Genomic DNA, 16,978 nt, shown 5'->3' on the forward strand with positions numbered 1-16,978 from the left:
CACTACTTCCTGAACTTCAGCCAGCTTCTTGTTTCCTGTCTGCCATTATTGGACAAACTGATTTATCCAGGTGTGCCTGACCTCAGTCACAACAACAATAATCAGACACACCTGGATTAATCAGTTTGTCCAATAATGGCAGACAGGAAACAAGGAGCTGGCTGAAGTTCAGGAAGTAGTGCAGCTGGGCATAAAGCCTATTATGCACATATATTAATGAAGACCATAACATACATGTAATGAACATTAGTAATTCTCTGTGATGTTTAAAAGGCATTTCAGGTTTTTCAGAAACAAAAACATTCCTTTGAAAAGCCATGAATTTCAATAACCTTTATCAGTTGGGTAAACACATAATTCCAGAGACCATTCCTCAGTCATTTTTTATGTCAGGAGTTCACAATAATAGACTGCAAGTCACGCAAAATATTGCAGACAATAATCCAAACCTAAGGTTTCTTAGGCTTGTAAGGTATAAATAGAAAACTCACAGTATCTTTCATCAATAATCACTATCCACACTTTCAGTGCATACTTTCTCACACATTACACAAAAACGGTGACAATTTATAATGCAAAAACCATACTGTACAATTTAACATTGCATAAAGACTTATTAAATGTTGCTTTAGTCTTTAACAGTATTTCCTTTTTTTTATTGACTATTTCTTTGGCACACCTGAAAAGAACAGATGTCCTATAAGCTGTGATGGCAGTAAATTAAGACCTTATTCACCCGTGTACATTTCTGCTATTAATTGGGAATGTAGGCAAATCTCACTATTTTGTCCAGAATAAGGCACTATAAATAAATACAAAACCATAAAAAAATTCAACCTAATCAACTGCCCTACAGAACGATTTTAGATCTTTAATAAATAAGTGAAATGGTCCTTTCTTGTTTCAATATAAATACTTTACCCCTTCCATTTGTGCGAAATCAATGCATATGTCTATATAACATTGAGGTAAACACATTTTCTGAAACATATGCAACTTAACATTTCCCTAACACACAGAAAACAACGTACAAATCCATCTTTGCAAATGTGAAAAGAGTTTTTATCTGAACTTCTGGATAACTTCATTATATAAGTCCACCTCGTTCGCAAGGGAGATGTTAGAAAGCAGCAAACAGTGACATGTTGTTATTAAGGCTGTAAACATTTATGTAGTTGTCAAAACAGTAGTGCAGATATTTAAGGTCTGTATCGATCCTCTGTTGGTAACCAGATGAGTGTCTCTTTTGAATATTTAGCTTATAGTTTTCCTCTTTGCATCGGTTTAGATGTGATTTGGCACCCTCTGCAGGCCACATAGGGAATAGCAATTGCTGGTATTTTACGCTTTGATATCAGGCCTCAAGGCCTCCATCTCAGAGTCTTGATCTACACTTCTCCTGCAGGGAACAATTCGACATTTAAACAAAAACTTATGCCAATGAAAATTTCAAATGCAAAAAAATGAATTAATTCAGGCTTATTAGACGTCTATGAACTTACAGCAAGAGCAGCTGCAGTTCTTTGTTGTTATATTGCCTGCGTTTTTCATCGATGGGATACAATTTAAAGATGAGTAGCCCAAGAGCTATAAGTGATACAGGAGCAACCGACACCAACATTTTCAACGTAAAATTTACTGAATCAGGCTGAACACAAGCTCCTGTTACGTAACCTGCGAAACTAAAGAGACAGAAAACAAAAGCAATTCAGTCAGATGAAATATGAGGGCAAGTAAGTGATCACCATGTGTTCGTGACAACTGTTGTGCTGGCTGTTCATACAAAAATGTCCACAGGAAATTGGTGCATTAAAGTGATAAAGAAAAAAGGAAATCTCGTCGACAGATTTTGTGAACTGATCTGCTTTCACAGAAATGCTAGGTTTTTAACTACACACAAAGACAATGAAAGAGGTAGCTACCTTAATGCTAGCGTTGACACCCCAAGCGACACCCCAGAGGCAAATTTGGTAAAGAAGACATAGAAAGAGTAGAAAATAGCCTCGTGGCCTTGAGAGTCAGGATTCTGGACTTTGAAATCATCCACCACGTCAGGAAGCATTGACCTGGAACACAAGCACATCCACTTTTGTGTCTGAAAATCCAAACTTAATATTTAATGACTTACAATGTTCCCATGAACTCATTCTTGGGAACTCCTATACTAATATTTACTATCCATTACTGAGTGAATGTAAATAAATAATGACACGAGAATATAATTATCATTATGTGACCTTGGACCACAAGACCAGTCATAAGTAGCATGGGTATATTTGTAGGAATAGCCAACAATACATAAATACGGCTAAAAAAATAACCAAAGTGTTTCAATATTGTTTTTCCTATTTAAAACTTGACACTTTTGTAGTTACATCGTGAACTAAGACCAATGAAAAATTAAAAGTTGCGATTTTCTAGGCAGATATGGCTAAGAACTATACTCTCATTCTGGCATAATAATCAAGGACTTTGCTGCCGTAACTCTTTGGTTATTTTTTTGCGCGATGCTAATGGTCTAACCAGATTCAATGGATTATGCTAAGCTATGCTAAAAGTGGAACCGTCAGACCCGGAGATCAGCTGAATGGATTCCAAAACGGTACAAATCAAATGTTTAACTCTAGGGGAGCTGGAAAATGAGCATATTTTCCAAAAAGTGGAGTGCCCCTTTAAGTAAGGATCATGAATTTCCTACCATAAATATCCTGTATAAAAAAATCTATTTATAATTAGTAATATGTTTTGCCAAGGATTCATTTGGACATTTAAAAAGGCGATTTTCTCAATATTTAGATTTTTTGCAACCTCAGATTCCAGATTTTTAAATAGTCGGACAAATATTGTCCTATCCCAACAATTACTAATAAATAAGCTTATTTATTAAGCTTTTAGATGATGTATAAATATACATTTCAAATATTATGGCTGGTTTTGTGGTCATGGGTCACCTTTTTTACTATAACATTAGTAGATAGAATGTGAAATAGTACCGTTAGCTGGTTAAAAACAACATAAGAACCATATCTTATTCACTCCTAATGTCTATTATAGTATTTTTTAAGTATTGGAAAGAAGAACTAGATTTCTGATATGTGTTTTTTGTATTATAGCCACATATAAACACTTACCAGGGTAGAAGGAAGGCTGCAGCCACACTGGCACCAGCCGCAACAGCCACAATGTACGACACAATGAGGTTGCTCTTCAGACAAACTATCAGGATCATGAAAGGCGCCGCCCACTAAAACACACACACCAAAGTCATCATCAATTCTATCACACAAATTTTACGCCCTGACGCAACATGAGAATCGAGATACATACAGTAATGCCAATGTACACGGCAGTTTTCTTTCCAAAGCGGCAGAGGAACCACTGCCACAGGGGGATGGTGACAGTGGCCGAGAGCTGGAAAGAGAAAACGCACGTTCATCTTAACACTTTAAAGCCTCACAACTAAGTGTTTTGAGTTCAGCAGAAACAAATCTGTTTAGGTTGCTAAAGTTTAAAACACTTTTCATCTGTCCTTCTGTTGAGTGATATTAACTCTTTCACCGCCATTGACGAGATATCTCGTCAATTAAGAGAAAACGCTTCCCCGCCAATGACGAGATTTTCTGTCTTTCCCCAATACCGCTATTATCCACCAGGTGGCGCCCTTCCGCAACTTTTTAAACTCTGAAGTATTGCCCTTTGGCAAGCGGCTGCATGTCCGTGTCTGTTTTAAAGATCGCTCTGAATGGGATCTCTATGAAAAGTCTGTCACAAAATGGAATTATCTCTGCTTTTTGCTCAAAATGTGGTTTTTGCAGAAACCTACCCATATTCAAAAGCTGATTACAAAAGAACCACTGAAGGTAGGATGAAACGGGTTTTTTTTTGTTTGAAAGCAGAGGGTCTGTTCTTTCATTTGGTATATTGTATGTTTATATATTTAAAGAAGAACATTTTCTGGAAGGCATTGCTTAACCAAAAAAGGCACCAAAAACTTTGGTGAAAATCATGAAAAACGCTGGCGCTGGCTGGCAACTTTTTTTAAAACGCTGGCGGTGAAAAAGTTAACATTAAAACAGAGCAAGCACACAAACACTTATAATAAAAACACTCACCATTATGACCAGTAAGATATTTTGAAACTCGTTTCTGAATCCCAGCGTGTATTTGATGAATACAGCAAAATTTCCTTCCAATAGCTAAAAAAAAAATGATGAATTCAATATAAATCCAATTCTAAACTAATGCGAATTATTATTATAAACCTAATCTCATGCATTGCAGCCTCTATTTCTCTCTCTCATGTGTTAACACATGGATGATTCTTCATAAAAGTAGAAAAGTGCAATTGTACATTATTCACAGACTAATTAAAAAACACAAAGTTGTGTCTTTTATAAATATTCTATCCTCTAAACAAGACCATAAATAAATGCTGTCTTGTTAAGAAAACAAGGCTTATTTTGAAAAATAAAACTTTTCCAAAGATGCTGTCATGATGCGCGTTTCTTACCATGAAAGCCAGAGATGTGAAGAGAAAGGCCAGCACCAGTTTAACATACGGCCCGTGACTCATAACCTTCCGCAGACCGGTTCGAAATGACGCACGCCTCTGCGGTTTCAACCTGGCCTCACCTGAGAAAGAAAAAGAATCGTGAAAATCATTAAACTACTATATAATTAAATAGTGCATATGTGATAAACATTATCAGCAGCTCCGATCCTAAATTCTGATTGGATGCAGATAATCTACTACATGTGACTGAAATTCTGTATCAATGTCGCAAGTTGATACGTTGCTAGTTATTATACATTATAAAGTTTTACAAAAAAAATAAACGTATCGATTGCCCACAAAAGGCCTTTATTAACCCCTTGGAGCCGTGTGAATTACTTTTCTGAAGGATGGATGCACTTTTTTGGGCATTATAATCAGTAGCACCATTTACTACCATTATAAAGCTTGGAAGAGCCAAGACATTTTCTAATTTAACTCCAATTGTGTTTGTCTGAAAGATGATAGTCATAAACATATCGGATGGATTAAGGGGGAGTAAATCATGGGGTAATTTATATTTTTTGCTGAACTATCCGTTTAAGGGTACAATATGGATTTTAGCGGCATCTAGTGGTGAGATTGTGAATTGCAACCAACCTCAATTTCAAAACGTAATGAAAAGCTACCGTAGCTGGCACAGGACAAACATGTCCTTATACATGTCGTCTGTATAAACCACTGATAATAGAAAAATGCATATTATATTGCATTTCTTTCAAAAGATCATTCTAAATGTTACACATTGCATATTTAAAAAAGCGGTACTTAAAGAACACATTTTAACTTGAGCCTTTGTGATATATACAGTCATCGTACTTGAACGAACATCTGGTGAATTTCAGAACTGAAAATGTTCTTGTTACTGAAATATCAACTGTTACAACTATCAACTATCAAACCCCCTCAAAAATGGCAGGTTCTGGAATGTACCCATTTATGACGTAAAAGTCTATTTTTAAACACCGCCTCCATGTAATGTCTACTTCGGTAGCCCCGCCTACTGGTTCGCGAAAACCGGATAGCGTCAAAACAACAAACATGTCGTTAAAGACTGCAAAATATGAACACAGGAATCCAATATTAGGAATGCGTGGTTGAAGTTTATTTAAAAAAAAAAGTTTCAGCTCAAGAGGGTAAAACAATTAGCGAACAAGCTACAGATCAACGCTGGATTTGCAGAGAGACTGCAATTAAAAAGCAATGCTGTTCCATCAATATTGGATCGGGACAGAATAGCGCAGCAATTTTATGCGAGTAAAACATTTTAGTACTACGTGTCACTATTGCTTTGTTAGAGATCGCTTGATATGTCCTAGTTGTGTGTAACATCCGTGTCTAACCAAAAAGTTAATGATAAGGACTTACTAAGCTCTCACAAGCTGTAGCATTCTTGGTATTACTTTGTCTGTCTGTGGTCAAGCCAGCAGTGGTTTGAAAACACAGTCAAGCGTTTTAGATTCTGATGCGACGAAAAACTTTTTACTACGAAAAACTTTTTACTACGAAAAACTTATCTAATCATAGCAGTGGGCGTTTACTTCCAAGTCTTCAATGCGGCCCACACATCAAAACAGAGCGTTTCTCAAGCCAGCCTCAAAACCAGGGTACAAAATAGCCTATTAGTTGATCTTTTTGAATGTAAAAACAATGCAAACTTCATAAGTAGACCTCAGACAATAGTTTTAAACAATAAATATGCCAGATTCACTGCACCTTTAAGTGATAAAATTATACTACGGGGGACTTATAAGCCTTAAGTTAAGCTTATGAAATAAATTATTCGCCAGAAAATTTTGTGTTTCAATTATTACTTTTAAATTTGGTGTTATCTACACTGCTTTCATGAAAAACATGTTGTCTAATAACATTTAAAGCCTATCACTGTATCACATGGCTTCTTATGATATTGCTTTATTTGTATACATGTTGTGTTCTACACTACAGTCTGTACTGACTCAGTTTAAATAATGTGAATATATATGTATGCGTATATAAAGAAATATAACTTACTGTCCTGCTCTCTTACTCCAAGAAACAGCACAACAGCACAGAGAACATAGATTATACTTATGGCTGCAGATGCAATCATGTATGCACACCTCTGTGTAATAAAGAGAGAAAGCTATCAGTTTTTACAGATGATCACTTGCATACTGTTGATGCAAATATAAAACATCTGTTTTAGTTTGGCTTAATTCTTCTAATTTCCCCCCTTACCTCATTAAATAGTTTTTCATCCAGTGAGATCTGAGAGCTGTTGCCCTGCATGGAGTGATTGGAGCTGTTGGTGAGAGACGTAGTGTTAATGCAAGGGCTGTGGGCCATGCCCACAATCTGCCCTTGAACAGCCGTGCCAATTACTGTACCCAACACCTCTATGGTCATGCCTGAAAGAGAGAGAGAGAGAGAGAGAGAGAGAGGTAGATTTAGGACAGATATTATATTGCACAGCGTAGCTGTTAAGTGATATAACTGTTTAGGTCATGCAAACGTATGTGGATATTCTTACGGTACGCTGTGGCTGAATCTCGTTCTTTCTGTTCAGTGCTGATGAACATGGTCAGAGCAGAATACGGCACGTGAAAACACTATAAACACACACACACAAATGAGTATTTACTGACTTACAATGAAATGAATATATACATATGCAAGGATTATACACTATCAATCAAAACTTTGGACATTTACTCTATTACAATTTTCCACATTTTAGAGTAATAGTTAAAGTTGGGGTGCATGACCTCTGAAAGCCAATGTTGATATTTGAAATCACCTAAACAAACGCAACCCAGGCAACGATGCTGGATAGTAGACACACCCCTTACTGCTGATTGGCTACAAGTGTGTTTTGGTACTCGGCTCAACTCCCCTTTCCAAAAGTTTTTTCAAATAAGTCTTTAACTTACTAAAAGTATGAAGTGATACAAAGGGAATTTATGGGAGTAATGCAGTCAACAAACATGTTAAATTGAATTAGAAGCAACCCTGGGATGCTGAAATCATATTCAATGGAAAATAAAGAAATCAGAACATAAGCACACTTTAAAGGTCACGTTCTTTCTGATCACCTTTTTTAAACCCTAGTTAGTGTGTAATGTTGCTATAATAGCATAAATAATACCTGTAAAATGATAAAGCTCAAAGTTTACTGCCAGGCGATATATTTTCTTTAACATAATTCACCTTTCAAAGCCTACAGCGAATGGCCGGTCTGAACTACAGCCCTCTACTTCCTGCATTAATGACGTCAGTAGAACAGTTTTTTGACTAAACTCCGCCCACTGGAATATGTCAGTCACCAGCTATGCTAACGGCAAGCTAAGCTGCTATCGAATCACAACACACTAAACAAGCTTCACAAGCTACCTTTAAATTAAAGTAATGCATCTCATTTAAAGCTTTTAAGCATAAGCCTTTAAAAGTTTAACCTTAGGTTGTCAAGATCATGAGAGACATGTACAATTTGTTTCTTCTGTAAGTGTGCGAGTGTGTTTACTTACCGTCTGTAGTGTCTGAAACAAACAGTAGAAGACCAGATACCACAACATCTTGCCATTCTCTATGGGTGGAACAACCCATATCAAGAAATAACAAAACACAGCTGGTATGGTGGACACCAGAATCCTGCGTAGAGAAAGTATCAATCATCATCATCTTTGCTGTCTAAGGTTAAGACAATGCTAATGCTTAAAGGGATACTTCTGCCAAATATCAAAATTACCCCATAATCTACTCATCCTTAAGCATTCAAAATACACATGTTCATCTTCCTTCAAAAACATTTAGGGGCGGTTTCCCAGACTGGGATTAGACTAGTCCTATACTAAAATAAATGTAAGAGCTGTCCAAATTGAAAATAACTTGCACTGACATATATTAAAATACATCAGTGCCCTTTGTTTTGTCCCTAAAAGTGCACACAAGTGATGTTTTTAGTAAGGCATGTTTTTTTTTAAACTAGTGATAAAAGCGTTAACGCTTGACGGAAGGCTTGTCTGAAGCGTGGCCAACAGCCAATCACAGTGGCCGCAGCACATGCTCAGATCTTCCATAAACGTAATTGGCTGGCTCTGCCTAGGTTATTTGCATAAGGCAATCTGATTGGCTGACGCTCGCGTTGCCGCTTGAAAAGTTGAGAAATTTTCAACTTCTGCCGCGAGCAATGGCAGTGACGTGGCGCCGACGGATCGACAATTCAGTTCGCCAACGCTTGACGTCACCCATTAAAAGTGAATGGGAAGCGTCAACGCTTACGCCCCGTGTGAATGCGCCGTAAGGGTCTAGTTAAACGGTTGTCATTTTTGACACAAAAAATAAAAAATATGCACTTTTAAACCACAACTTCTCATCTATATCCGGTCCTGTGATGCGCCAGCGCGACCTCACGCAAAACGTCATCACGTCAAGAGGTCACGGATGATGTATGCGAAACTACGTCCCAGTGTTTACAAGTGTGGAGAAAGAGGACCAACCTCTGACTTTAAACCCTAAAAAAGTGCATTCATCATCATAGGTAATCCACACAGCTCCAATGGGTTAATAAATGTCTTCTTATTAAACCTGTGGAGCCGTGTGGATTACCTGCTTGAGGGTGAGTAAATAATGGGGTAAGTTTAATATTTGGCTGGACCATTGCTTTAATGTGAGAAATGACCCCTTAAACTATCTCCAATAGACTGACTAACTTCATTGTTAATGGATCACTGATTCACTGTTAACTGTAAGCCAGTTGTAGGGTTATGTCTAATATGGAAAACAATTCATCACATAAATGCATTTGGCTGCAAGCTAGTGCACACAGAAATACATTGCATATATTACATTATAAAATATTTTTTGAATGCAAGGATATAAAATATATGTGACCCAGTCTGTGAAAACCCGGCTAATGTGATTTTGTAGGATGATTTTATGTAAAAAAAGATAATTCTGTGCAAATATAACCCTTATATCTTTAATAATATTTCTGAGTAAGGTCATGTCAAACATTAAAATAAACCTGAAAACACAGAGTGAAATCAAACTTTGATGCTCCCAATCTTATAATTAAATGATGAGACTTTAGCCTGGATGGCCTCTGCTTTTCATCTCTACAGGACAACATCACAGTCTATTACTGCAGTGGGGTGGCTGTCTATAGACAGTCTCAGCAGTTACAACATTAACAAGTGGCTTTTGTGGTTATTTCCTGTAAACTCTGCTAAGAATAAATATCAATTTATTTATATAACAAGCAAAATAAACAACATGTAGATTAACTAGGAAGCCCAAATATTTGTTATTTTTGATGAAGAGTTCAGTTTAGCAACTAGTCAGACCATAAAAAAAAAACAGTCTATACAAGCCATGTTCTCCAAAGCACTTTCTCATAATACACAGCACTGTCATCATCTTCCCATCAGGCTTTTAACCTGCACGCTCTATGGACAACTGGGACTTAGCAGAGGAATAGCACTAAACTGCTATACCACAAAAGATGCATCAATATACTGATGACAACTATTGATTTTCAAATAGGTTTTATAACATTACATGTATAGAAATATTTGCCTTACTACATTTATGTCTGATAAAAATATGTAATGTTATATTGACCACTGCAAACATAGCATGTCTCAGATATGTGTATCAAATATAATTACATTTCCTTTTGCTTTTCATAGCACTTTTCATATTATTGCCTTTCTAGAATGATCGCTCTGCTGTTTCTCTCACATTTGGATAAAAGCGTCTGCTAATTGTAAAAATCATAGTGCATTATGCAAAAACATAAGACCCAAAATGTCTTAAATCACCAGCATTATGCCACTTTAATTCAATTTCATACTTCCCATCCACATATGGCTGCCAAATCAAACATTATATTTACTTTTGTTTTTATTACACTTTCTAAAATTATCATTCTTGTATAATTTATCCTTAATAAACTCAGAACTGAAACCACCTTAGATTGACTTCTGCAAAACTGTTTTAAACTGCCTCTCACATCGCCTGTATGCTTTGAAGAATCTGATTGGTCAATTCAGGTGGTGTGGTCCGCCCAGCCAATCAGAAAGCAAGAGGCTTTTTCTGCATTTGACTCATCTGTCTTTCCCACATGTGTATACAGACACACACAACACACAGATTATAATCACATTTCACATAAACTCTGTTATTTTTTATCTCTGTATTCATATTCAATAAACTAAATATCAGCAACACATTATTTGAAAGACCATTTCTGGGTTTTTATCTGCTTTTTGAAGCGTTTCACCCTTGCTCTTGCACACTCACATTTGATTTTGCATTTGGCAGAGGCTTTAATTTTTTAGGATAAATCTCATTACCTTAACACAATTCAAATCTTCTGCCTACAAAACACATAGCAGATGGACCCAGCCCGGCCTGTCAGTATGCTATGACTGCGGCTAGTTTTTCATCTTATTCATGCATCTCCTTTCAATCATTATTTCCTTTCTTTCCTTTGTAAAACCCCACCCATTCCCAAAAGTCACAAGATTGGACTTTGTTCCTATTCCCTTTTCATTCCTCCACAATTTAGAAGAAAGTATAACATGCATTTGACATTAGCTGCGTTTTCATTAAAGATTTGCGCAAAACTTTAGCATTTAATGTTTGACTTCATACAGCGCAGACCAACACGCAGATGACATCAAAATCCTGCAATAGCGGCAGAGCAGTCGACACCCGAATCACTTAGTTTTGATGCCATGCACTTGCCAGTTCTTGAGACGCCGCATGAAGTCGACCACACCTCTTCTGCCTTGTCCCCCAATCAAACATACAGCACCATATAAAAAATATAATGTGACTTTTATGCACGTAAGGTGACCTGTTGTTGTAAAAAATTGCAGTTTTGCGATATATTCCTTTTTCGAATAGCATGAAAAACCACCTTACCCGAGCATAAAAACTTTTTTGCAATAAATGGGAGTTTATGCAAAAATGCTGTGTTTCCATTATGTGCATTGTCAATTCGCCAGTTCAATTTGCACAAAATTTTAAGTGTAATGAAAACACAGCTATTGTTGGCGTATTTGAGAAGTACATACCAGGGCATCATGCGTCCATGGCGTGTCCATGGTGATCTGCTTATTAAAAACCCAACTGTGGGATCAGTCACAGCATCCCAGGCCCGACCCACAAACAGGATTACAGAAGCATTGAGTGGATCCAACTAGAAAGACAGATTCATTTAAGAGTATTACAGAGATTACATTCACCATGCTGTACCCAGTATACAATTCACTACTGTGTAGTGTACTTTCCTGTCTTAGATAATTGTTTAACCCACATCACGCTGCATCTAATGCCAATCTTTCATTGGCTCCGTTGCATTGAATACAGAGACCTGATTGGCTATCGCTATAGAAACCGTACTCAATAATGTTGCAGCTGGACTTTTAACTGAGATGACCGGAGCAGAGTACTGTTAGAGTCAAGACACAGTATTCACAGTGTCTGACAAAGAGGCATAATGCTTGGTCTTTCTTTATCTCATTTTTGCGATAAGTCATTGTTCATTTGTTTTGACTGATTGCACCAAAAAAAAATCACAGAGTGATATGATACAATAATATAATCCTAAACTTTATGTTTTACAGTTTTTTTTAGTTTTGAGATCTGATGATATAGTTATTCTATATATATCATCGCTGTACAGTATGTGCACTCACCTGCGCAACATCCAACAAGAAAATTTGCAGAAAGAAGCCCAAGGCGCTTCCTGTGATTTGATACGGAGCACCTCCGATCGCAAAACACACCTTACTGCACACAGTCAGAGGAGTAATCCTCTCCTGCTGTGAGGAAAACTGATGAAACAAAGACAGAGAGAGAAATTAAAAGGAACGGACAATGAAAGTGATTGTTAAAAGTAAAACAAGAACCATAAGAGACCAGTGAACTTTTCACAGCGAGAGGACAAAATAAAATTCTGGAAAGTTTATTTAGTTTGGATGCGGTTTGTGCTTTGCGATGTCCATCTAATGCTCTTTTGTTTTCACATAATCCCAGCGCTCTGCATGAAAGATCCTTTAGTACAGCTGGATGTGTTTTAATGTTCCAGTTATATAATAATAATAAGATCTCTGCACGCTCTGTTCTGGCTGTGCTGTGACATTACAGAAAAACCTCAATGTTAAATATTCTGTTTTTGTTATCAGATTATTTGAAGTGGACAAGTGGATGACATAAAGCAAGGACCGATAAAATATATCATCATATGAGTAAATGTGATAATATATTTCATCATATATATAGCGCTCCTGTATAGCTCAGTGGTAGAGCTTTGCATTATGGGTTTGAACCTTGTAATAGTCGCTTCGATTAAGCCATTTGCCAAATGCATGTAAAAGTGAAATGTAAAAATAAGAGTGAATTTTAGCAGAAGTCACATTCGGCTACTTCCTCTGAATCGGTATTATCAAAACTCTTTGTTAATCACCATTCCCTGTTCCTCTATTTCTAGACCACCTCAGCCTTAAGCTCAGAATTAGGATATTACCTCAAGTAGTAACTAAATTAAGTAGTAACATTAAATTCATGCAGTTAAAGACATTGTTTCCGGATTGAGGTGAGGAAATCCCGAGTTGCCCGGAATGTAGCATCAGCAGACACTCGGATTGGCTAAGACATCGATACTTTTGGGGATGCACTCAAAAAATATATATATTTTTAAGGTTTTTCATTTTGTTCGGTCAATTCAGTGTAAGCCAACACATTTGTATTGATTTTTCTTGTTTAACCTCCTAAGACCCGGGTTTTGGTTTGCCTTTTTTTTCAGATTTCTACCAACTATTTTTGGGTAAGGAAGAACCAATAAATAAAACCAAATATTTTTCTAAGAATATGAAGCAGTGTATTTGTCCATGTTTGTGTACAACATGTTCCAGTTACACAGAATTAAGTATTATGGCGCAAACATCAAAAAAAATTCTTTTTCAGGTCTTAGGAGGTGAAATACAATTCCAATGTGCAATATACATAATTAGGTGACTCATGGACATATCTTAATCTTTTCTTTGTTAAGTAGCTTTCTCGGATAAGCTGCAGTCATGCGAGCAAAGGCTTGGATGAGCTCTTGTTCTACTTTCTCTATGCTTTTACAGCTGGTCTGAGTTGAGCTGGACAACACGCACTTGTTCGACCAAGATGACTTTGGGGCGGGACAATGTCTGTGGTCTTCGCACCTGTGATTAGTTGTTCGATTTAATCAGTGACACGCATTATCTTTTGTTCCACAATCCATGTGCAGACAATCTTATTTTTAATTTGACCATTAGGCATGTGAAAGTAGGTCATTTATGTTAAAAGAATACTTTTGTTTGATCCATGCAATATGCTGCAAACCAAACAATAATGTCAATTTGTTATGCATTACATGATCTATGTGTATAGAACAACATTAATCATTTCCATTGACTGCAACTATTCAAAGAATCGAGGTCTCAGCTTCATTTGATATTTTAATAGTTACTATGTGTCTTTTGAGCAGGATGAATGATAAGGTTAGTGTTCACTATTATGTTGAAAATTTGAGGATTACCAAAGTACGAACAGTGAAGGATTCACTTGGTGCAATTAAATATTCGTCTTAACCGAACCATACCAGAATGCGGAGGTCTGCACTGGGTCGGTATATGATGTGGGATCGTTTGGGATGCAGTGACACATGGCTGCATGTATTTGTGCTGCATGTATCAGAATGTTTTGCAGTGACAGCTGAATTCTTGCGCTCCAGCCCGGTTAGCCTGCACGCCCTGCCCCTGAAACAAAGCAAACCGTGCCAGAGACTATGTCTGCAAAGTGAACCAGGGTATGCTTAAGCGTACCACACCCTGGTACGGTGCGGAGTGATCACACTAAACAAACGAACCGTACTTTGGGGGGCACGCTTAGCGCGAGTAAACCTTTAGGTTGAGGACAAGTGGGCTGTCAGCATTCTTGCAGGTATGCTGCTTTACTCAATGCCTGTGCCATAATAAACTCTTTGTTGCTTTTTGTGAAAAATAAATGTGGTTACTTGTTAATAATTTGTCTGACTGAAGAATTTACAGTTAACAAACTCAAAAGACGTGTGTGGAAATGTGTATCATAATTTTATTACGTTAAACCAAGTTTAAAATGTCTGTATTTTGAGTGTAACAAACCTATACAACAGGGTGTATAATAAAATCTAAAACAAGGTGACTAAATAATCTTTCAAATAGACTAATAATCATCCCGTAGCTGATATTTCTAAAACTAGCTTCGAAATATTTTTACTGCTGCTTTTTTATAAAGTGAGAAAATGAGAGATCCTGCAGCGTTTATGGAGTTCTGCGCAATGCGCATGCTCTGAAGTCTAAACATGATTTTGAACACTGAAATGTCACGTTTAAGTTCAGTGTAGTTGATTGAAATATGTCGCTAACAGGATGCGTTTTTGAAAACGTTTGCATTTCACCGACGACACAAAACAAACGCACCTCAGCAAATTATGCCTACAGATAGCCTCGTTTGATGTACATTTAAATGTCAAAGGCACACGTAAATGTCGTTACACGTCCCCTATCCGGCTTTTCTCATAACAGACACGCCTCAGCGAACACAGTAATTTAGCTGTAACAATTAAGTAGTCAGTTAATAATTATTCACTTAAGTAAACCTACATTTAGAAATACGCCGGTACCGTTGTGCACTCATAAAACTGTTACACCTCTTCCGTTTAAAACGATAACGGTCGCGCGCGTATGGCACGTGCTGTCGCATTCGAGACAAAAATGTTACAGCTGAATTAACCTAAATTATCAACAATTAACTGGTACCTGGAACCAGATATGAATGTATGCTAAATGAAATATCAGCATATGATTTTTTTTTACTCTGCTTGACCTACCTTGGCAATTTTTATTGCATCTTGAGTCACGGGTTTGGTCGTAGGTAACAAACCGGCTGAAATTTGCTCAGCTCCCTCTCCTTTTGCCATAACACTGAACAGGTGTCGCTGCCGGACGGATTTATAAGTTTGTCCGGTTAAAGTATCAGTACCGTTTCCACTTTTGCGTATCAATGAACTGAGATGCTGCTTCGTCTCCACTCCACTAGTGTCTGCTTCGTTTGAATGGTGAGGTGTCCACGCCCACGCTCACGCTCGCTTCTCTCCACCGTCACTCCGCGCAATGGGGAAAAGCCACGCTGTACAAGCAAACGTTCAGATGAGTCTCAGGAGGATGGGGAAGTCTCATTTGCAGGTGCATTTTCTTTAAAGTGACTAAAAGTTTAAAAGAGAAAATAATGAACAGTTCAAAAGGAACACACCAAATATTTAGGAATGTGATGCTTTTATCCAAAGTGACTTACAGTGCATTACAAATTGCTTTTTACCATGTGTGTTTCTTGTGTGGAGAACTCTAACATCAAATATAGGAATCATATTTTTGAACATGAAGACTTTGAAATGTCACGTTTAAGTTCAATGTAGTTGATTGATATATTATGTCACTAAGAGGATGCGTTTTTGGAAACGTTTGCATTTGTTAATGGTTCCCTGACACAAAACAAACGCACATTAGCAAATGTATGCATACAAATAACATGTATCCTCGTTTGATTGACATTTAAAGCACACGTGAATGCACTGACACGGCTTATGCCTATGGAGAACTCTAACATTAAATAAAGAAATATAAAACTCTAGCATTAAATAAAGGAATATAAAACTCTAGCATCAAGTTCTTTATTCACTTACTATCTGTAACTTGGTGGAAATGACTGAGAAAGACTTGAGGGACTCTAATTTTAAAGACATTTTTTAATTTTTAAACCAAAAATTTGGATGTTTCATGAGGGTAAAACGGTTGAGCTTTTGTTCGGAAACCTGTTTGGCATTAAAAAAAAAATTGTCTCCTGAGGATGGGGAAGTCCCATTTGCATGTGCATTAACTTGGAAATGACTCTTACCTAAAGTTATGCCTGGCTCACACCACAGGATAATCGGGCCGAATTTACCCCGATTTTCCCCTCCCGAGAATCCGAGGGAAAATCGGGCAATGGACCTTGATCGGCTCCGAAGTTCGGCCCAGATTATCCTGTAATGTGAGACGTTTAAGAGTCTAAACTTACACCTTGCGATATGCTCTCAAGCAAATCGGGGCCGCCCCGATCTTATCAAACATGTTTGATATTTAGGATTTTAAATCCGCATAATTACGTCAGTACTTTCACAATAATCAATGAGAGACGGAGATGATTGACAGCTTTCGGGACCGCGAAGCAAGCTGCAGTACGGGTAGACAGCGCAGCCGGAGAAATAGTTTGTGGAAGTTAATATTTCATTCTACTTTCATTCCGCCACAACTGAAGCTCGTTGGGGCAGACAGGCGATTTAAAATATCGAAATGAATTCCTCGCTTGATTCACGTTGTTCACTCTTTT

The 16,978-nt window shown here is 37.3% G+C and overlaps 1 protein-coding gene across 1 annotated transcript; it reads right to left on the reverse strand.

The window, feature by feature from the left end:
* Positions 1-1,277: 1,277 nt before the first annotated feature.
* Positions 1,278-15,770, reverse strand: mfsd2aa (MFSD2 lysolipid transporter A, lysophospholipid a). The gene is made up of 14 exons (XM_065296392.2): positions 15,441-15,770; positions 12,238-12,375; positions 11,614-11,738; positions 8,059-8,182; positions 7,065-7,143; positions 6,773-6,942; positions 6,566-6,656; positions 4,511-4,632; positions 4,113-4,196; positions 3,328-3,411; positions 3,132-3,244; positions 1,923-2,066; positions 1,503-1,682; positions 1,278-1,399 (listed from the first exon to the last, which is right to left on the reverse strand). Exons 1-14 carry the CDS (start codon positions 15,528-15,530, stop codon positions 1,342-1,344), a joined length of 1,602 nt encoding a protein of 533 aa, XP_065152464.1. The 5' UTR covers positions 15,531-15,770; the 3' UTR covers positions 1,278-1,341.
* Between the last annotated feature and the right edge of the window lie 1,208 nt (positions 15,771-16,978).

Source organism: Paramisgurnus dabryanus, chromosome 20 (genome assembly GCF_030506205.2).
Source record: "Paramisgurnus dabryanus chromosome 20, PD_genome_1.1, whole genome shotgun sequence".
Taxonomy (NCBI): Eukaryota; Metazoa; Chordata; class Actinopteri; order Cypriniformes; family Cobitidae; genus Paramisgurnus; species Paramisgurnus dabryanus.